Raw genomic sequence first — 21,633 nt, forward strand, 5'->3', positions numbered from 1 at the left:
GCTCTCGGCGTCCCGTGGCAGCCTCTTTCCTGGCAGGCGCCCGGGAGCCCAGAGGGCGGCCTCCCCCTGCAGCCAGGACGGCCCGGCTGGAGGGACTGGTGCAAGGCTGAGCTCTTGAGCCAGACCAGACACAGGTTTGGATGCTGGCTCCCCATGGATTTCTGGCCAATGTGAAAAGGAGAAGGGCCATGAGAAGCACCCAGCCACATGCCTGGCTTGCGTGGGCTCTGAAGATGTGGCCTCAGTGGAGGCTGCCAACCCCACTGTCTTCTAATGTTCCAGGGGGCAGGACTATCTGCGTTCCTTTCGGGTTCCAGCTCTGGGGTCACTGTGAACATGGAACTCAAACCCCGAGGTGATAAAAACACACTTCCCTTCCTTCGATCCCTTCATGGTTTCCATGTTCACACTCAAAGCTTCCAAGCACAGAGTACAAGAAAGTCTCCAACTTAATTTTTTTTTTTTTTTAAGATCTTAGGGTAAGCTCTACGCCCAACGCAAGGCTCGAACTCACAACCCCGAGATCAAGAGTCGCATGCTCCACCCAGCCAGGCACCCCTGCATTTTTATTTTTTCCAACACTTTATACTGAATAAATTACCACTGAATCATATGCTATAAGCCCAACACTCAGCAAGTCCACTTTTGGCTTTTGATTTTGTTCACTGACCCGTCATTTGGTTCTTAAACTAAGCCTGGAGTAGTTTTCAGTGAGGGAATGGCTGCAAAACCTGCAGAATCTTACGGTGGGTCAGGGTTCCAGGTCCCGCTTGTGGATGGGCACACGGCTCACACCTGGTGTGGCTGGGATGGAAATGAACGGTGAACGGCTCTGCGTGGGAACGCAGCATCTGACATGCTCCTGCTCCAGCCCAGGCCTCTGGCGTATCACACCTCCTCAAAAGGCATCCCCGGGCTGGGGCAGGCACACAGGTCCCAGGGCCCCCTGGACAAGGCCAGGCCCAGCGTGTGTGCCTGGGCCCCAGGGTCTGGGAGACAGCACATCAGAGGCTGCCGGCTGCACGAGGCCCACGTCAAGGCCAGGGAGGCTTGCTCCACTTGGCAGAGATCCCAAAAGGACCCAGGGGGCTGTCCCAGAGCTGGAGGCCCAGGCGGGGATGCCCAAGGGCACAGCAGCTGCAAGCCACTGCCCAGGGCAGAGGGGGGTGGGCGGAAAGCCACCGGTGGATAGAGCACTCCAGAGAGGGGGCTGCTCAGCTGGGAGTCCTGCAGTTGGCGTTTGTGTTTCATTCGGCGATTCTGAAACCAGGTTTTTACCTGCGGGAAGAACTCGATCAGAGCAGGGGCAAGAAGGGCCGCATGTCCCGCCACCACCCCGGCCTGGCCCCTCACCTGCACCTCCGAGAGCCGCATCTCCCGGGCCAGCCTCCGGCGCTCCAGGGGGCCCAGGTAGCGGTGGTGCTGGAAGGCGCTCTCCAGGGTGCTGACTTGCTCCGCGGTGAAGGCCGTGCGCACGCGGGGAGCCCGCAGGGCGTCTGCCTCCTTGCTCCACCCTGAGGAAGGACAGAAGGGCACTGAATCCCTCGGGATACAAGGCCACAAGTTCTGCAGCCCGCCGCAGACACGGGGACGAGAGGAACAGCCGGGGCCTCCGCACGAGCAGACGGCCCCCCTGGCTCAGGCTTCCCCTTTCTAGTAGCTCTCTGCTCTGCTGTCCCACCGGGTCTGGGCACAAGTGTGGATCGAGGCAGAGCCCCCTCCTCCCCTGCCAGCTCAAGTGTGGGGTGGAGTCCGGGGACACGAATATTGGAGAAAGAGGACTGCAGATGGAATAGTTTTTTTTTTTTTTTTTTTTTAAGATTTTATTTATTTATTTGACAGAGAGAGACACAGCGAGAGAGGGAACACAAGCAGGGGGAGTGGGAGTGGGAGAAGCAGGCTTCCCGCTGAGCAGGGAGCCCGATGCGGGGCTGGATCCCAGGACCCTGGCTCTTTGTGGGGGAAGCAGGTTGCACAAAATGAATTTTAACACTTACCTGGAAGTGTGTGGGAGGACAAGAGGGGCTTTGCTTCAGACAGGGTGGGGGGTAGGGTGTAACTAGTCAGCATGAAGGATTTGGATGCAGGGATGATTGGCTGGGGTTTTTGAGGAGGGGGGCACTGGTTGCAGAGAATAAATTTAAAATTTTACTTCATTGAAGTATAAAATTTTTCCATAAGATTAAACTTTTTCAAAAATGAAAACTTAACAGATAATATCAACCCCACTTCTGACTACATAGGACTTTAAAGCTAAAAGTAATGATTACATCCCAAAGACGTAAAGACAGACCGAGAAAACTCTCGTCAGCAAACGACAGGGGTTAGACAGAGTTTAGGAAGCCACCAGGACCTCCCGGAGTCAAGGCACAGAAGGTATTGGGAATTCCTAAGCACAGGAGAGCAGGGCTGCCCTCGAGCCAAACCCGCAGGGCTCCAGGTCCACTGTGAAGAGGCTGAAATCTGGATGCTGTGCCAAGGTGCCCCACACCTTGAGGGAAGAACCACACCGACCCCCCTGAACCGGGCAGGTTTCACAAGCTTTAAGACACGTGTGTCCAGAGCCCTCTGACGCCTGTGGAAACGGGCCCCCAGGACTCACTGCAGAACTGGGAAGCCAGTTGCACCAAGGGGCGAAGGTCGGAGTTGGGGCTCACAGTGAGGAGCTGGGCAAGCCTGCGGAGCTGACGCTTGGCATCCAGAGGTGGCCTGGCCAGGGCCAGAAGCCAGCCCTCCCAGGAGGTGGGTGGGGAAGAGGAGCCCCAAGGGGCTTGAGGAGGGAAAACTTCCCTGCTGGCTTTTGCTTCTGAGAGCAAGTGTTTACTTGCCAGAGGGGTCAGGTAAAACCTCCAACCCCAGCCCGTGTAAGAATGTCCCCACCTCCAACCCCAGTCAAGGCATCCCCACTGAACCCTCCCCGGCTCCCATCCCAGTCCGGGAAGGAAGGGAGCATCCTCCCCACCCATCCGCAGACCTACCAGCCGTGGGCGTCCCTGGCGAAGACACTTCTGAGGACTTCTCCCCCATGCCCACGGTCTGAGGGAGCTCCCTGCTGCTGGACACCCTGGCTGGAGCAGAGAGACGCCTCCAAGAGAATTCAGCGGGCCTGGAGGTGTGTGACGGCCCCACACGGCTGCTCTGGGAAAGCCAGTCCACTGAGCCAAAGCTGGATGGCTGGCGGACACTGGGCAGGGTAGAGGAGGGAGACATGCCTGTGGGGCCAGCCTCAGGGCTCACAGGATAGATGATGGGGGTTAGGTACGGGGTCCTCCGCAGAACAGACGGTGGGAGTAAGGCGCGAGGTCCTCCGCAGGTTTAGCAGAGCCGAGCTGCATTTATAAACTCAGGAGGAGGGAGTGGGAGGTGGGTTTGCGTAGATGGCTTAAATCCTCCCCACCCCCAGATAAGTAGCACCTAATTGCTTCAATTCAGAGGCACAAAGGAGGCCATTCACACCTCCCCCGGCTCCAAGATGTCTGGAGAGGGGCGGGGCTGTGGCCACCGGTCAGGAAGATGTGCTGGTTGAGGACTTGTCACATCCGTTCATCGCCCCCCACCCCCACCAGGGCTGGCCCCCTCCCAGTTTAGCACCCATGCTGGAAGCTTGTCCTTTGGGGGTGCGGAGCCACCTCGTCTCCTGCCCCGTGGGGATCTGCAGTGCCAAAGGTGACAGGTGTGCACACCTGCTTGGGTGCCAGCAGGGGGGGTCCGCGTTATTGTTCCTAGGACGGGGGGCTCCCGGGCAGGTGTCCACTGCTTCCGGCTGTCCAGCAGGCTAGGAACAGAGGGCAGGCATTCCTGGACGGGGACTGCAACCAGGCAGACAGGGAGGACCCACTGGCTCCAACTGGCCACTCCCTCTCAGATTATACTCAGTGGCCCCCCCACAACCCCCCCCCACTTCACTCTGGTGCCATAGAGCCGGATTCCAGTGACAGGACGGAGGGGTGTCTGCCCGCTGGGAGTATGGACTCCTCCCTGCTGCTCCCAAGAGGACCCCAGCAGGAAGGACTGAGGAACCGCTGTCCTCCCCGCCCTCCAAGACTGCCCCCACTGTGGCCAGCAGGGGCCCAGAGCCGCAAGGGGCGCTGGAGCCCCAGGTTCAAGGGGGTATAGGCCTCCGGACACCGCTGCTCCAGGAAGGCTGCAGGCTCCCTTTGGGGTCATGCACCCCTCCTGCATCCTCAGGTGGCCACCACCTTTCTCCAGGACATGACCCCAAGGACCAGCGCGTGCTGGGTCCAGGGCGACCTCCCCCCCCAGGGGGGGTGGTTGCCCCAGCCCACCGCCCGACTCCCGGGGGCGCCGGCGCCAGCCTGGGCGGGACCGCCAGCCTCTGTGCCCGCCCCGCCCAGCGGGATCAAAGGCCCCTCGGGCCTGGCGGGGATTAACACCCCCAACCCCGCCTTCCGAGACTCTCCGGCCGGGCAGGGGGTGATGTGGGAGCCGACTCCGGCGGGCACAGCGGGAACCGGCAGGCGCTGACCCCGGCCCGTGAAGGGTCAGAGGAGGGACCGCGACGCCTCTGCGCCATCCTAGCTGGTCCACCGGTCCCCGCGGGTCCCCGCAGCGTGTGCTGGTGTGGACAGTGAGGTCCCCGGGACTGCTCTAAGGACGCCTGTGGGGCAGGTTCCTAGCGCCGCGGCGACAGGGCTCAGCTGGTGGGGGCCTGCCCGACCCACGGAGGTGGGGTGGGGGGCGGCGCCACACAAGCCGGACTCCGGGGAGTAGCGTCCCACGACCGCCCCGGCCGCGCAGAGGCGGCCCCAGAAGCATCCTCGAGGGGAGCATTCGTCGGGAAGGAGCGCGTCGTGAGCTCAGCAGCACTCACTGATGAAGTGCAGAAATTAGTGCTGCCTTTGCAAACGCAGTTTTATGCTCTCTTCACTTCGAATCTTTCAGGGCCCCATCCCGCAGCTTGCCAGGAGAGTCCTCCCTAAGGGGGCCCTCCTGCCTACACCCTCCCCTACCCGAACCGCCCCCCCACCCCGGCTGCTAGCCGTGCCGGGGGTGGACCCCGCCCCGGGCTCAGGGCCCCCTCCCCTCCCCGCTGCCGTCTGGGTCCCTCCCTCTCTCCCGCAGCTCGAGTCCGCGCCGGCCCTCAGCTTCCTCACTCTGGGGCTGCAGACCCTTCCCCCGCCCTGGTTCTGGGACGTGCACCCCGGGTCTGCTGCCCCTCTGCCGCTCCCGCCGCCTTCCTCCGAGTGTGGCCTTGGCTCTGACCGCTGACCTCCCCCCTGAATCCAGCACCTGCTGGCCCCGGAGAGGGGGCTCCCCACGCGGAGTCCAGTCTGTCCCTCCGAGGCCCTGGCAGCCCCGCCCCGGACTCACGTCTAAAGCCCCCATTCCCTCCACGGGACCTTCCCGGACCTAAGGCCTCCACCTGGGCTCCAGGTCCCGGCGGTCCTGCAGCCCAGACGCCTCCGCCCCGCCCCGCCCCGCGCGCCTCCAGGGCCAACCCGGACGCTCGGCCGAGGGAGGCCCGCCCCGCCCAAGACCCCCTTCTCCACGCCCACCCCCATTAGGGAGGGCAGGCTGGTCCAGTGGGGCCGCACCGCTGCCCCTCCGGCACTGATTCGCTCCGGCTCCGCGTGGCCGCCCCAGGCTCCCGGAGAAATTAAAGCCACAGCCGTGCGGCCCGCCAGCCCCTCCCCCACCACGCGCCCCTCCCCCACCACGCGCCCCTCCCCCTCCCCGCCCGCCACACCACGACCTTGGATCCCCAACGGGGCGGCTCCTTCCCTTCCTTCTCCCCACCCCCCCTTTGCCCCCTAGCCTTCGCTCCAGGGCCCCCTGCTCTTCAGACTCCCCATCGGCCCTTCCACGCCCCTCCCCTGGGCTTCCTCCCTCCCTCCGTTGGAGCCCCCCAACTTCCTGTTTGTGCTCCTGGTGGAAAAAACCTAGGCATGAGTGTGGAACAAGGTGGACAGGACCCCACCCCAGCTGGGTGGGGTGCCACATTTCCAGGCTGCAGGCGTGATGAGGCAGAGCAGCCCCCCATCCCCTCCCACGCCCCCCTCCATGGAGAAGGGAGTCCAGCGGCAGGGCCAAGGGACACAGGACCTTCCGGCTCTGTTTACAGAGGCAGGCCTGGGGAGAGAACCATAGCGTTGCTACAGGTAACTATTTGGTAGAAGATGCAACCAGAAAACCAGGCGGGGTTAATCAGGTCCCGTTGGAACAGCAGGGAGTAAGACCTACTGCTGATCCTTCAGGGATCTGACATTTTTGGGGAGGCCAGAAGGGCCCTTAAAGGAATGTATCAGAACCAAAGGCTCCAAAAATAAGGAAAGGAATGGAGTGCTCACTGGCTGTTGTGGAGGTGAGAGTCAAACTCGCCCTATGGGCAGAATGGCTTGCCTGTGGGCCAACAGATAGACCCCAAACAGACTCCTCACCTGCTGGTGATGGAGAGGAGGGGCTGCATCCACGTATGAGGCCTGCGAAGCGGCCCAGGACAGAGCCAAGGGCTCAGCAAGGCTGGCATCTGGGCCAGGCCAGGAGGAGGTGAGCCTCACACCAACAGCCATTATTCGTTAAAGTGGAAGAACAAAAAATGTTAGGATTTCTCTAGAATTGTCAGAAATGACAATTCTGGGAGACAGCAGCATGTGGATGAGCTCTGGTGGGCACCACGGAAAACAAAGTGAGGGGATGGCTAGGCAGACTTCTGGAACATTGGAGTGGACTCAGCATTGAATTCTAAATGCGCTCGTGTGGTGGATTGGACAAGTGTCTGGGCGCTTGGCAGCTCTAACAGCACCACAGACTGGGGTCTTAAACAGATACTTCTTTCTCCCAAGTCTGGAGGCTGGAGGTCCAAGACCAGGGCACCGGTGTGCTGGGGTTCCACTGAGGGCCATCTCCTGGCCAGCAGCTGGTCACTTCTTTGCTGTCCTGTCTCTTCTTAGAAAGCACTAATCCCAGGGATGAGGCTGCACCCTCAGAGCCTCAGCCCATCCCAAGGCCCCACCTCCTAACACCGTCACACAGGGGGTTAGGATTTCAGTATATGACTTTGGGGGACACAAGCATCCAGTCCACAATCTAGAGCAATATGTTTTCCAACAGACAGGAAAATTTAGCTGCAGAACTGGTGTGGGAGGTCAAGTAGGAACCAGTGATGTAGTCAGAGCGGTTGGCGTCCATGGTCCAGGGCAGAAGACATCACAGACGCCGGGAAATTGGGGAGGAGGGGTGACTAGGCAGCCCACAGGCCTCCGGCAAAACGGAAGCAACACAGAGGAAGTCTGTCCTATCTCCGTACAAATCATATGAGAGATAAATTTACCAAAATCTTAGGGATGTGTTCTTTGCAAAAATGATAGGTCAAGAACACTAAGCTGTTTGCTTTGACTTGGAAAACTTCAGATTTCAGAGGCTGCCTGACTCAGAGCAGAGTCCAAAAGCAGCAGGGGTTTGAGAACGTTGCACATACCAAAATGTTTATCGGTAGAGCATTACATAGATGATGTAATTAGAGGAACAAACATGGAAGAGAAGATAATTTGGACAGATAAACAATGACGATTGAGAAGACGGCAATTTCCAACATGAAGTCACAAAGGAAGTTTACTTTTGTTAAGTTTTAGGCTCAACTGGACATCAGAGAGATAGCGAATGCAGACCTATTGAGGAGTAAAAAAGCAGTACCCAAACCGATAGGGCTCTTTGCCTATTTGGAGAAAATACACTTAACATTAAGGTGTTCTCTTAAAACCAACGTATCGATCACCAGAAAGTTACTTCACAAGGGCCTGGACAGCACTGGTCCTTGATGGATCAGCACAATGTGAAAACACACTCTTCACTCGGGAAGGGAAAGGTGCCGGGCTGGGTGGGCAGGCCCCACAGCAGGGAGGAGAGGACCCTCGGCCACAGAGCTTCCCAGGCTGAGCTGACGAGGGGCCCAGGTGATGTGGACACTTCCTGGCCCTCAGTGCAGCACCGAACAGAATGTGCACGAAGGTGAGCTCCATACTAGCTTGGCGGGTTGACCAGGCAATTCAACAGTAGGGCATGACTCCCTGTGGCATTGCCATAGAGTGCGTGCTGTGAGAACAGTCATTATAGGTGTGAGCTGCACACCCACGTGGATGGCTACTATCAAAAAAAAAAAAAAAGCTAAGAAAATTCATGTTGGTGAGGATGCAAACTGGAACCCTTGTGTACTGTTGGCGGGAATGTAAAATGGTGCGGCCACGTGGACAACAGTATGGAGCTTCCTCAAAGAATTAAAAACAGAATTACCAGCGATCCCACCTCTGGGCGCGCACCCCCGAGAACTGAACGCATGGACTGGAACAGATGTTTGCACCCCGTGTTCCCAACAGCATGGTTCACACACAGCTGGAAGGGGCCCGAGCGTCCACATGGATGAAGGGAGGAAGGGAGGAGGGTCTCAGCCTTGCGAGGAGCAGCCCCGAGGGCCTGATGCCGAGTGAAAGAAGCCAGACACGGAAGGACCAGCACTGCGTGCCCCACCTTCGTGAGGTCCCCGGGGCCGGCACAGTCAGAGACGGAGACGAGACGGTGGGTGCCAGGGCGGGGGAGGGGATGGGGAGCGAGCTTCCGTCTGGGAGGACGAGCAAGTTGTAGGGCTGGAGGGTGGGGCTGGCTGCACAACACAGAGAACATGCTGGACGCCGCTGAGCTGGGTGCTTGGTGGGGGAGAGGGCTCATTTTTTAATGTATATTTTAATTTAAAAAATTTTAAAAAGGTATGAATCTGTTTTCCAAGGGCCCCTAGTGAGATGAGAGGGGGCCCTAATCTGAGGAGCGGTCCCAGGAGACCCTGCGGGAGACGCTGCCTGTGCTCGTGGTGAGGCCATTCCTTCCGTGGTGTGTTCATCCCCCACGCCCAGAACCAAACCCAGGACACTGGCGTAAGACACGCACGTCACAGAACAGGGTGAAGACACGGCTCACCCCACTGACCCACAGGAGAGCCACAGACGAGGCGGAGGCCAGCCAGAAGGGACTTGGGAATCTTCAGGGCTTTAGCAACAGATTTTTTTTTACCCAACAGCAGATTTTTATCTGGCCCAGAACAGCCAAAACAGCTCCCCTCCCCAGCCTGGAAGACACTAAGGACGAGCAGAGAAGGAACATTCAAACTCCTTACTCCGACATAAGGGTCCTGAGGAGGCAGCCATGGGATGCGCCCCACGGGCCGCGCGCACAGCAAGGCAGAGGGGTTTTTCTTGTACCTCAAACTCAATGACTTCCATAGATTTCATTCGGTCACAAGACAGCCTTTCTCCAAGGCAGAGGGTCCCTGGCGACCTGAGCGATGCACACACCTCATGGCATCATCCCTACCCCTGGGGGGTGCGCATATATGCCCCAGCCTGGGGCTCTGACCTAGGAGCAGGGGCTGTGTGGGTAGGTCTGCAGGCTGGAATCACCCCGTAGGAGGTTTTTGGCAGCTTGGAGACCCTCAGGGACCACAGCATGGACTGCATCATGAAGCAGAGGCAAGTGTGTCTCAAGTGAGGTGACATCCAGTCACTTCTGTGGTTTTGGTGTCGCAGAGCTGCCAGGACCTACCATCAATGCACAGCTTTTGGGGTCGGGGAGACCACTCCTGCTCCCACTTGGGGATCCCTGCAGGCCAAGGGTCCAACTGGGGTCTCTTCTGTCTCCAGAAAAGGACTTGGGGGCAATGCTCCACCACCCACCCCAGAGCCCCAGGGACTGCTGGAACCTTGGAACACAGGGCCAGCAAGAACACCCATCCCTCATTTAGCCTTGTGGCCCAGGGCAACCACTTGAGTCTCTGAATGAGCCCCTACTAGAGAAACTGTATTGTTATGCTGGCCAGGTGCCCTGGGGCTACTTCCTTATCTCTCTGGAGGCGGGAGCACCTCCCAGGCCCACCCAGTTATCCTTTCCCAGCCACCGGTAGAGGGTGGGGCCACAATTACTATTTGGAAAATGCTCCCAGGGCGGTTTTGGTCAAGTCCTCTGACAACTGCTGGGACCTGGTCCTTGGCCAAAGTCGAAAGTCTCAGAGCCCCTGTCCGGCTGTCCGGGGCCCACCTAGAGCAATCGCTTCCCTGGAGACAAAAGGATCCCCTTCCCTGGTGTGCCTTAGCTCTCCTGCCTCTCCTGTTGCAGTCACCCCTGAGGAGTCCTGCTTCCCGGACAGAGCTCAGCAGAGAGGCTCAGGCCTGCCTGGGGCAGAGGTGGGTCTCTGGGCACACCGTAACTGCAGCCCAGCTCAGGCTGGGGCGGCGTAGTAGAGGGGACCCCCCCCAGCTCATCAGGGCTCCCAGGGAAGGTGAGAATGGTCACCCATCAAGGGCTGGTGCACAGGGTTTGGGAGACCTTGGGAAAGCCAGCATGTTACAAGGACCCCAACTTCGGGTTCCACGTGCCCTTGGAAACTGGCCTCCTAGGGGAGGTCCTGGCCAGCATCCCAGCACACCCCCGGGCCCAGGCAGCCCTGGCTGTCCCGGCACCACCCGCAGGGGCCATTCCTACCCAGCACAAGACGTACACACGTTCACAGAATTAAGTCGGGAATAAACAACCTTTTTATTAAACGTACCTAGATCTGGAATTGGGGAGGGTCACAGGATGGGGTCAGGGCAGAGGGCACACGGTCCTACAGAAGGGACCAGTGCAGGCCAGGCCTCACTCTCGCCGGTCGGCCAGGACGCCTCGCTCGGCCGCGGCGCTGCCTAAGATGAAGCCCACGGCCAGGGACACGGTCTGGTCGAAGGAGCCGCGCAGCTGCTCCACGTGCTGGTTCAGGGTCAGCAGCTGGTCGCGCAGCGGGCCCAGGATGGCCACGATGTCGCCCAGGTGCCCCAGGGTCTGCAGAAGGGCGGCGTTCAGCGACGGGGGCGCGGACTGCGGGGACGCGTGGTCCTCGGGGCGGCTGGGCGGAGAGTCGGGGTCCTCCCGGGTGGCGTCCAGGGCCGGTGGCGGCGGGGATCCCGGGGCACGGAAAGGCGCGTGGTCTTCGGGGCGGCCCGGCGCGGCGGCGACCGTGGAGAGCGCCGTCGGGGAGCCGGGAACTCGGGGGGTGTCGGCAGACTTGGGCGGGGTCGGGCTGAACCTGAGCGTCCACGCCGGGTCTGCGTCGGGGTCGCGGGCGGCCGGCGGCGGCGGGACGTCTGGAACGCGGCGGGGCCGTCGGGCCAGGCTCTGGAGGAGCGCCCGCCGCCGCCCCCACGCCCCCGGGGCTCCGATCCGCCCCTCCCCCCCCATCGGACGGCGTCCAAGGCACCCCCGGCCCTCTCGCGTCCCGGGACCGCGCCCCCCTTACCTGGCTCGGCGGGCGAGTGGGGCGCGGCGGGGGCCGGGCGGCGTCCGCGCGGGGGGCGCCCGGGCCCCGGGGACCGGCGGCGGCCGCGTCGGTGTCCGTTGTCGCCCAGCAGCCCCATGAGCTCGCGGATCTGCGCGTCGAAGGGCCCGGGCGGCTGGCCCTGGGCGTCGCGGAGCTTGTCCTTAAGGAACTTGTAGCGGCGGCGGCACTGCGCGGGCGTGCGGCGCACCTGCTGGCGGGCCAGCGCGGCCGACACGCGGCGGTAGGTGGGGAGCGCCTGGCGGCGGTCGAGCAGCAGCGCGCGCCACACGGCCGGCTGGAGCAGGGTGCCCAGCAGCAGCTCCGTCTCGCGGGCGCTCCAGGGCGTGCGCTGCGCCGAGCCCGGGGACACGGGCGAGCCCGGGAGGCCGGGGGACGCGGGGGACGCGGGCGCCGCCAGCGCGCCGGGCGAGGGGGGCCGCCCGGGCGGGGTCCCCGGGGCGCCCCCGGCCGGCCGCGGCTCGGGGTCCGGGCTGGCGGGCGATGCGGGCGCGGGGGGCGCGGGGGGGGGCGGCCGCCGCGGCCGGAGCAGCATCCCGAGGGCCGGCGGGGTCGCGGGGTCGGGGCCGCGGCCCGGGAGAGGCCGCCCACACGCGCTCGGAGGGTGCGAGCTCGCTGGAGACCGAGCGGGAGCCGGAGCCGGCGCGGGTCTACGCCGCCCGCCCCCGCGCGCCCCCGCGCGCCCCGCCCCGCGCCGCCCCGCCCCCGCTGCCCGCCAACTTCGACTTGGGCCGGGTCCTGACCGGCAACAACCCGCTAAGCGAGAGTGTTGTACTTCTTAAAAGTCTCTGCACTGAGGTACGAACGGATCCGGCAGCTCGCCTCAGGCGCGCAAGGGGGCGATTCGTTTTTACGCATGTGCCGTGCCCTTTCACCGCCGCGCTGGAACATTCCAGCTCCAGGAGGGCCCCCCCGCGCCCCTCCCTTTTGCCTTAGGTGCTTCCTGGCCTGTGGTTCGCAGAGGCCGTGGTGTGCGGGCCCCGCCCCCCCGCGGTGGCGCTGGTGCGCGGGAGGGGGGGTCGCCCTGCGTGCGGCCCGCTGAGGGTAGGACGTGCTGAGCACGGCCGGTATTCAGAATTCGTGTCATAATTCACACACACACTTCACAGAAAACACTGCTTTATTCCGATGAGGACTACCTACAGCTTACCTCATGACTAAGAGAATATTGAGCATGACCCCCTGCGATTAGGAATTAGGGTGGTGCCCAGCACCACTGATTCTATCGAACGTTATTCTAGAAGTCTAGCCAGAGCAATAAGACAAGAAAAAGGAGTAAGGTTTATAAAGATGGGAAAGGAAGAAGTAAAAGCATCATTATTTGCAGGTGATATGATTGTAAACATGGGAAATACAAAATAGCCTGCAAGCACATTAGAATTAATAAATGAATTTAGCGAGGTCACTGAATACAGGAATAAACAAAAATCAATTGTATTTCTGTATACTAGGTCTAGTAGTTTTTACAACTTCTTAGTTTGGGACAATTTTAGATTTACAGCCAGGTGGCAGAGAAGGTGCTGGTGTCCCCGTGCGTCCCTTCAGGTGAGCGTCTCATGGGACCATGGCACCTTTGTCAAAGCTGAGAAATTCCCGTTGGCACAACACCACTGGCTGAGCCACAGAGCGTAATAGGGTTTTTCCAGGTTTCCCCAGCTTTCACACGGATGTGTCTTTTCTGCCCCGGGACCCGGTCCAGGGTACTGCTCTGCGTTTGGTCGTCCTGCCTCCTTTGTCCCCTCTGGACCCTGGCAGTTTCTCACTCTTGTTCTTGACACTTTGAGGAGACTGTTGGGTGTTTTGTGGATGTCCCTCTATTTGGGTTTGTCAGGTGCCTTCTCATGATTAGCCTGGTTATGGGTTTTTGGGAAGAAGATCTAGGAGTTCAAGCAGTGCCCGCCATCTCTCCACTTCCCCTCCCTGCCCTGCAGCCGGGGCCAGTCACTGGGTGCACCCCACCCTTCGGGGGGGCACCTGCGTGTGTTGTTTGGGATTCTCCTGTAATTCTTCCTGTTCAGTGGACTCGTGGGTGTTCTATTCCCAGGGTGCAGTCCCACGCTGTCGTGTTTAGGGGCTCAGATCGCCACAACTCTTTTCCCCTTTCCCTCTTGTCCTGTGTCCTTTTGACATGCCCCCCCCCCCCCCCCCCCGCCGCGGGTCTTTGCTTTGTGATGCTACCAGATACCTCTGCTTTGTACATTCTCCACTAGAGAATCAACCCTTCTGCCATTTCTCCAAAAATCTCTGGTTCCTTTTTTTTGGAGAATGGTATCTGCAACCCAAGATCTGGATACGGGGTGTGCCTGATGCTACTGGGTGTCACTGTTTCCAGGCCACTGGTTCTCGGGGGAATAGTTTGCCCCCCAGGGTACATTGGGTGATGCCTGGAGACATTGGTTGTCACAACTTGGGGGTGCTGCTGGCATCGGGGGGGTAGAGACCAGAGGTGCTGGGAGCCCCCCCTGCAGTGCCCAGGGCCGCCCGCAGAGATGGTCCAACGAGAGCGAAGCCCCGCGCGGCCCTGTGGAGGGTGTGCCAGGAAGCGCATGTGTGTACCGACCCACATGTCCACACACACCTAGCCTCCCCACCAGCTCTTCCGCAGCTTCGTTCTCTGACAGCAGGAGGCCAGCAACCTTATCTACGACGTACTTATTGATGAGCCCTCGTGTGTAAGGAAAGTAGCTTTAGGATTGCTCATCTGGACTCTGGTGAGAAGTCTGTCCCCTGACTGGAGGGCAGTCCCTATGTGGTCTTGGGCCTCGCCCTTTCCCTTCAAACCACTGTTTCCCATGGTGACGTAGGTCAGCCCCCTAAAGGGGTGGGAGGTGGGTGAAGAGACAGGGCAGCCCCTCCCGCAGCGTGCCCCCGAGACCCCCCCCCCACATGTAGAGCAGGCTTCAAATAGTAATAGTGGCCATAGGAAGCGACCCCAGACTGCCCCTGTCTAAAGGACCATCGTGGTCGGGGGCCAGCTGACGGGGTCCCCTTTCACAGGCCGGAAGCCCCTCTCAGAGCAGGGAGCGCAACCCCCCACAGCACGCAACGAACGGATCAGTGAGTTGTTTAGCACGGCATAGCCCAGCACTCTGAGCCGTGGCCAGGGCTGATGCTGTTTGGTTATGCTGCTGATTCTGTGGTCGGACCTGGCACCAGGGTGCAGGTGGGCTGATGGGTGCTCCCTCCTGACTGGGCACCACTTCCCAGGCCAGGGCCTGACTGCCCGGGGCTCCGCAGGCCTTCTCCAGAAGGCGGCTCATGGGCTGGCTGGCCAGACATCCCTCTCTCCATCTCTATTCAGCCCACCAGGGCTACCTTGGGCTTGCGCCAGCATGGTGCTCTTGGGGGTAGTCAAACCGCACATAGTGAGGGCTCCCCCCAGAGCCTCAGTACACTGAGCCAGCCTCCATCTGGTGCAGGAAGGGACTGCACAGGGTGGGTGGGTGGGGGACCCTGGGAAGCAGGGCTCGTTGTGGGGCCTAAGGGGCTGTCAGTTCACCTAAAGAAAAACCCATTGATTTGATTAGACCAGTGAAGTGGAGGGAGACCCTGGTCTTATGGCCTTTCTCAGAAGGAAGAGACAGCAGGGTTTAGTGATTTTAAGGTGGATGAGGACGGAAATCACCCACCCACCCACAACGGGGACACCAGAACCACCTAACGGTGGCTGCTACTGTCCAGTGACTTTCCTCTTCTGGGACTCTCCTGCCACGCAGAGGGCTTCATCATTCATTACAGGGATGTTCCCAGATGATTCTGCCACAGAAAACATCAACCATTTATGTCCCCAAATTATTTGAACCCCCGGCCTTCCACCTCTCCTTTTGCAGTGCCCACCAATCCTAAGCTCTTCTGTCAGGACCCTTCGCAGTGGCAGCCTCAAGGAACACCCCTGCCTTGCCCTGGGGAAGGAGGGGCTGGCTGTCCTGCCCTGAGGCTCTGGGTGAGGTTGGTGGTCTGCTGCGGCGTGGGGCCTGCCACGTGGGACCTGGCTGAGGCTGGGCAGAGTCCATGGCAGAGTAGCTTTGGGGCTGTGCCGTGGTGGGGCCTTGGCGGCTCAGCAGTTTTGAGTGGTTTGCAGGTAAACGTTTCCTGCAGCAGTAGAAGGAGTCTGCTCGCTCCCAGGCCCGGGGGTTCCGGGGTTCGGTTCTGGTGGGCCCTGAATTAAGCGAATCGGCAGATCTGGCCCTTGTCCGTGCCACCCAAGGACACGGCTGTGGCTAGGACTTCTTGTCCCCTTGTGCCCTCAGGAGCACCCCTGCAGTTGTCTCTGGCCACGAGGGAGCCCACCCTGACCCCCAAAGCAAGTGTCACTTTGGAGACAAACAAAATAAGGCCTATGGAAGCCGTCGTGGTAGAAATGATTTTATTTAGAAATCTGTGCCGGTGACATTCGAGCGACATGCCGACAGTCGTGCTTAAGCTGAAAGCCCGGTCACTTTCCCGTGAACAAATCGTTACGGCTGGAATGTGCGTTTGCGCCAGACGCTAACTCCGCTTCAGGCTCCGTGGCACCACCTTTGTGAGACTCAGAGTCGGAGATCGGAGGCGTTTAGTCGAACATAACCCTCATACAGAAGCCGCCCCGCATCTGCGTGGCGGGAAGCACTGAGTCCCTCTTCTGTTCAGATGTCTGGGATGAGTTTATGTGGGAAACGCTTCCTACATTACAGACTCGGCATTTTATCACAAGTGACAGTTTTCCCAGAAATACCACTAGCTGGTTGTTCTAAAGAATCACTGATTCTGAAGCAAGAGGACCACCTCCGGTCCCCCAGCGATCTGCCACGTGAGAACGCTGGTGCCCAGGATGGTGCCAGGGGTCTGAGCTCCCTGTCGTGAGGGGTGCGACCGCACCTTCCTGGTCCCAGTACATCTGGCCGGGGGCGTCTTCCACCTGCTGAGCAAACGCCCAGCACCGGCTGTTTGGACACAGAGCCCCGGGGAAGCGCCTGGAACCATCCAGGCAGCACACGTCATCTCCTCCACGGCTCGGACAAAGCACTAGTGAAGGAAAGCGGCGGGAGCCGGGGCGGAGGTGTGCGCGGCGCATGCATGGCTGCTGAGGCAGAGGGGTGCGGGCCCCAGGCCTGAGGCCCCCAGGCCACCAGGTGGGACTGGGGGATGCTCTCAGGGCCCCGAGGCCTTGAGTCTGCTCTGGAGCTGCTGTTTGTGACCTGTGTGCTTTGCTGGGAAGCAGAGCCTTGCAGGCCTCACTGGGAGCTGTTCTAAGTGGTGGGGGTTGGCAACGGCGGAGGGCACGCGGGGCCGCGGGCACTGGGGGCTGCAGCGTGGAGCTGTGAGGTGCTCACCAGCAGCAGGAGGCTGGGCCGGGACAGATCCCATCAGGCCTGCTGGGGCAAGGGCTGCAAAACTCGGGCACCCCCACGTGGGCTGGAATGGGGGTGAGCTGAGCTGGGCCCCTAGAGGGGGTTCTGGAAGGAGGGGTCCGGGGAGGTGGGGAGCGTGGAGGGAAAGTCTGGGGTGTGAGGAGAGGTCTGAGGAGTGTGGGGGGAGGTTTGGGGGGGTCTGAGTGGAAGTGGGGAGGTCTGGGCATGGGAGTGTGGACCCAGGTTGGGGCTTGGGCCACTGGGAAGCCTCAGGGCCCCAGTGGAAGGTTTTGGAAACCCCTGGAACCTGTGGTTGGCATAGGGGTCAGAGGTCATTTTGGTCCTTGGTTGCTGGGCAGACATAAGCCAAACTCATGAAAACACTGCTCTGAGTCAGGGTGGGTGGGTGTGGGTTTTTGGGGGGCGGGATCCCTGGGGACCTGGGGGAGAGCGGTTTATCTCTAAGAAGTATAAATGGGTATGTGGCTCCTGGGGAGTTTACTTATTCTATTTCTGTTTTAATTTTTAAATATAGTTTTACACTAGCAGAAACACCCCGACCTCCACTGGAGCCTGTCCTCTCCGGCTTAGCCAGGCCCTGGAGCCTTCCCCTCCCGGTGCCCCCCGGGCATGTACCCCGCCGCCCACGCTGAGCCCCGGGTCCCGCGCCATGCTGTTGGGCTCCCTAGTCTACAGCGGCAGGTGCGCGTTGCTGGGACCTTCTGGGCCTGGGACAGCAAGCGGTGCCTCCTTTCTACCCAGGTCTGTCCTTGCTTTGGAATCCCCACCACACCCGCCGTCCCCGTTACTGAAACGTGGCCTTCATTCTCCGTAACTTGTCCTGGATCTTCCGGGAGTGCTTTTCGCTGGTGATCTGGTGGAAGGAGGCCCTGTTGTCCGCCGCTAAAATGGAAATGTCGGCCCCGCTGAAGCGTGCGATTCTTTGCTTGAGGTAGGACTGCAGCTTGGGGTCGGGCGCGAACGTGTAGGGGTTCTCCTGGAATGCACGCACCTGGCTCACCACCTTGGCTATGTTTCTGTGGATGGGGGAGACGTGACCTGTTAGTCTGCATGAGCCTGTGCTTGTGAATTCCCAGCGCATCCCGGGAAGTGTGTAACCCAAACCTCTCCTAGTACAAACTCTGGGGTGAGTTTTCTGTATTTATTCACAAGGCCCAACCTCATTTCAGTACTCAGGCCTGTCTGCCCACCCGCACTCCCATCCATCCCTCTGCTCATGCCTCTGTCCGTCGGTCCATCCAGCCACTCTTCAGTCCATAAACATGTGCTGAAAATCTGTGCTGGGCCTGGTTGGTGCTAAGGGTTCCGACATGAATACACCCCAGTGTCAGCCCCTGAGCGCCCACGGAGGAGGTAGAGGAGATAGACAGACGCAGGGTCACTTAAGGGTGTACTCAGGGGTCACTGGGCACATGTTTCTCCCCAGCTCTGTGTTCAGGGACATCATGATCCCGGCTCAAGAGCCACCATCACAAAAGTATTTACACCCTGGGCATTGGCCAACGCTGTGCACCGGGACTCACTTCCCTGGAGAGCGGGAAGTTAACTGTGACCACACACCCCTGGGTGTCATCCAAGAAAACAGGGACCACGAAGCAGAAGTCAGTAATTCCGCCTGGGGAAGGCCGTGGACTTCACAGACATTCTCATCCTGATTGTGGATGAAGAGACAGCACCTCCAGAATGAAGGACTGCACTTTGGTCATTAAAAGACGAGCATGCGGGGCGCCCCGGTGGCTCAGTCGGTTATGCGTCCGACTCTTGATTTGGGCTCAGGTCATGATCTCCAGGTCCTGAGATCGAGCCCCACGTGGGGGCTCTGTGCTGGGCATGGAGCCTGCTTGGGATTCTCTCTCTCCCTCTGCACCCCGCCCCCCCGCCGCCCATCTCTCTCCCTCAAATAAATAAAGACAAACATGCATATACATCCAGACCTAAAACAGAGTGAAGAAGAGTCATCATCAGGCCTCCGCCCACGCTCCTTCGGGACTGTGGCCTTCCCTCTTAATTGTTAGTTTCCGTTTTGCTGACACGGACCAGTGTGCACTGTGGTACCTCTTAAGTAACTTTTTAAGTTGGTGACCAGAAGGAGGTTGGAACCACTGGGCTGCAGGTCCCCTGGGCTGTGCCTGCTGAGATCTGCCCTTGACCCTAAGGGGTGTGCAGCTGGACTGTGGCCTGACGAGCCTCACCCGTCTGCACATGTGGGTGATGCAGAGGGGGGAAGGAGAACAGGTGGGTCCAAGGCTATGGGGGTGCAGGCCTCTGGAGAAGGGCTGGCCCAGGCCTGTGAGATATGGGGGGGCATCTCCGATGAGGCCTGGAGCCCCCAGGGGAGGAGGGGTGGAGGCAGCTTGCGGCTTCCGAGGCAGAGATGAGCGTGGCCCTCTTTGTCTGGGGTCACCAAGGTGGTTTTCACAAGCAGCCCCCAGTCTGCCCCTCCCAGGTGTGCCGGGCCCCCAGGGGTGCTGGGCAGGGGAACCGTGGCACCACCGGAGCAGGCTGAGGACTGGCCACGGGTGCTGTGCAGACAGCGCTAGGGCGAGGGGCCCATGGGTCGCTGGGAGCATAGCCCCTCACCTGAGCTTGCTCCACCTGTGGGCCCCATTGGTCATGGTGAAGCCCCCTGTCTCCAGCTGCTGGATGTGCATGGCCAGGAGGCGGGCTGAGGGCAGCGTGGGCTGGGCCCGGAAGCGCCGTCCTTCCATCAGACACAGGCTGTCGCTCTTCAGGAAGACCTGGGGGCCCAGCCAGGGGTGTGGGGAGGGGGAGACGGATGAGAGGTCAGTCCAGGGCACTCAGCTCAGCCAGTCTGGGTTGGTGCTAGTAACCCCCCCCCCCCCGCCCCCGGCAAGGGGGCTACACAGCACTGATTTACACCCGATCCTCACTGTGCCTCAGATGATTGGATCGGGGTCAAAAGTCTGGATGTCTGAAGCCTGCAGACGCCAAGGGAACGCGGACACACCCATCGGAAAGCTACACACTTCCTGCCACCAGAAATGGCAAACTTGTTTCCTAACTGACTCTCTCTGGGCTCCACAAAATAGCCGGGTGACCCAGCTGCCCCAAGGGGGCCAAGACCCAGGCTGCCCGGCTTCAGGGACCTGTTTCTGGTGTCGACTGAGGACACACGCCAGCCCTCCCGCCCCACAGAGAGCTGTTTGGGGCAGGAGCTGTGGGCCCTCGGCGGCAGTCTGCTCCCAGGGCCTCCTCCAGGGAAATGCCCAGCCTTCCAGTGTTTCCTCATGCATGATCTCAGGAGGCTGCAAGGAGGCCGGCGGGTCCCTAAGCTCAGTGTGGTCCTCTGGGCACCTGTACCCGGCGCACTGGCCGTGCCCTGTGGGGAGATGGGCAAGACTGGGCAGCTCTGGGTGGGGGTGTGGGTGGCTGTGTGGTCTGGGGGCCGCGAGGCAGGCTCTGCCTGGTGAGCCCCCCCGAGAGGTGCAGAGCATGTCTGCAGGGGACGCCCCAGGTGGACACAAGCTTCCAGAAGCTCATGCGCAGCACCAGTACCTCGACGGCCTTCAGCTCTTCCATGACCTCCGCTATCTTCGCGGGTAAAATTCTCCAGGCCTGAAATAAAAGCACAGGTGAGCCCCCTGCGGCCGCGGTGCCCACATGCCCGCCCGTGGCCAGTGGCTCTCCAGGGTGACTCACAGGGGACTGCCTCACGGCCAGGTGCTCCAGGCCTCCCAGAATCTGCATGGCTGTCGCGAAGTTCCTCTGCTCGTAGCAAGATTTCGCAATCAGCAAAAATTTGGACAGCAAATTCACCTGCAACTGAAACCAGAGAAGGACATACTCAGGGTCCTCTGATTTAAGACAAGCTGGTAGAGAGCCTCTGGGGACCCGTCACAGTAACCCAGCGCCAGGCACCGGGGCAGCGAGGGCCCCACCACCTGTGTGGGAAGCAGGTGGTGAGTGGGCTCCGGTCTGGGGGGCAGTGGCCGTGACGGGGCAGGAGGACAGGCATGACTTGAAAACACAAAACAGAAAGGCAAGTGCCCCATAAGCATAAAGATGTGAAAAGAAGTCAACCTCACTCCTCAAAAGCAAAGTCACTCCCAAGACAAACCTCTGCTCTAGGAGCAGGACAAATGGGGGAGGGGGCCCAGCTTCAGGACCCGGAAGGCGCCCGGCTGGGGAGGAGGGAGCCCATACCTCTAGTGGCCGTCGCGAAACAAACAGGCAGCTTCTCATTTTCTGCAGGGCGGAGTCTACTGCTCCCCCCGGTTTCAGAGCCTGACGGGTGGGGGTGGGGTGGGTTTGGTTCCACGGTCAGCAGATTCGACAGGAACACCCCACGGGGTTCTCATTCCTAACGGGGCACACCCTTTCAGAGCTGCCTCACCCTATGAACTGTCACCCGGGCCGGGGCCACCCTTCAGGTGGGGACAGTGCCTGTGGGTCCCAACCACGTGCCTCTGCACTGGGCTTGACCTTGTCTGTGCAGATTCCGATGCTCTCAAGGGTCACGCAGATGGAAGCTCATTCACCCTGGTGGCCTCCCATTGTCCAGCTGCGTGCCTCTTAAAAGAGCTTGAAAAACATTTACTCGCTTATACTTTTGAAGTTGACATCCCAATTTTTTCTTCATATATTTAAACAGATTCAAAATATGTACTTTCCAGCACTTTCAGATAAAACTGTTCCATCGCATTTTTGTTTTTTTAAAAAAATGTTTGTGGTAAAAAATGCGTAATATAAAATCTACTCTTGAACCGTTTTTAAGATAGCTCAGTAGTGTTAACTACACTCCCCTGCTTGGGTCACAGCCTAGAACTCTGTTTTGTGAAACTGAAACTGCAAGCATCAGACCCCTGCTCCCCATCCCTCGCCCCCAGCCCCTGGCGCCCGGCCTTCTACTTTCTGGCTGTGTGATTTCCACCACTGCAGGGGCCTCCTAAAGTGGAATCACGCAGTATTTGTCTTTCTGTGACTGGCTGGTTTCCCTGAGCGTAATGT

General features: G+C 60.1%; 3 protein-coding genes across 3 annotated transcripts in view; all 3 read right to left on the reverse strand.

Annotated features, from left to right (window-relative positions):
- Positions 1 to 888: 888 nt before the first annotated feature.
- VENTX (VENT homeobox) lies at positions 889 to 3,027 on the reverse strand. The gene is made up of 3 exons (XM_036109633.1): positions 2,979 to 3,027; positions 1,354 to 1,514; positions 889 to 1,278 (listed from the first exon to the last, which is right to left on the reverse strand). The coding sequence occupies exons 1-3, from the start codon at positions 3,025 to 3,027 to the stop codon at positions 889 to 891; spliced, it is 600 nt and encodes a 199-aa protein (XP_035965526.1).
- Positions 3,028 to 10,638: 7,611 nt separating this feature from the next.
- Positions 10,639 to 11,849, reverse strand: UTF1 (undifferentiated embryonic cell transcription factor 1). The gene is made up of 2 exons (XM_036109605.2): positions 11,276 to 11,849; positions 10,639 to 11,123 (listed from the first exon to the last, which is right to left on the reverse strand). Exons 1-2 carry the CDS (start codon positions 11,847 to 11,849, stop codon positions 10,639 to 10,641), a joined length of 1,059 nt encoding a protein of 352 aa, XP_035965498.2.
- Positions 11,850 to 15,666: 3,817 nt separating this feature from the next.
- Positions 15,667 to 21,633, reverse strand: part of KNDC1 (kinase non-catalytic C-lobe domain containing 1) — a 65,693-nt gene continuing 59,726 nt past the window's right edge. Inside the window, 4 exon segments of the mRNA XM_078076932.1 lie at positions 15,667 to 17,681; positions 19,246 to 19,403; positions 20,182 to 20,241; positions 20,326 to 20,448. Of these exon segments, the coding sequence (XP_077933058.1) occupies positions 17,450 to 17,681; positions 19,246 to 19,403; positions 20,182 to 20,241; positions 20,326 to 20,448 (573 nt within the window). The 3' untranslated portion in view covers positions 15,667 to 17,449.

The sequence above is a fragment of the Halichoerus grypus genome, chromosome 7 (assembly GCF_964656455.1).
Source record: "Halichoerus grypus chromosome 7, mHalGry1.hap1.1, whole genome shotgun sequence".
NCBI lineage: Eukaryota > Metazoa > Chordata > Mammalia > Carnivora > Phocidae > Halichoerus > Halichoerus grypus.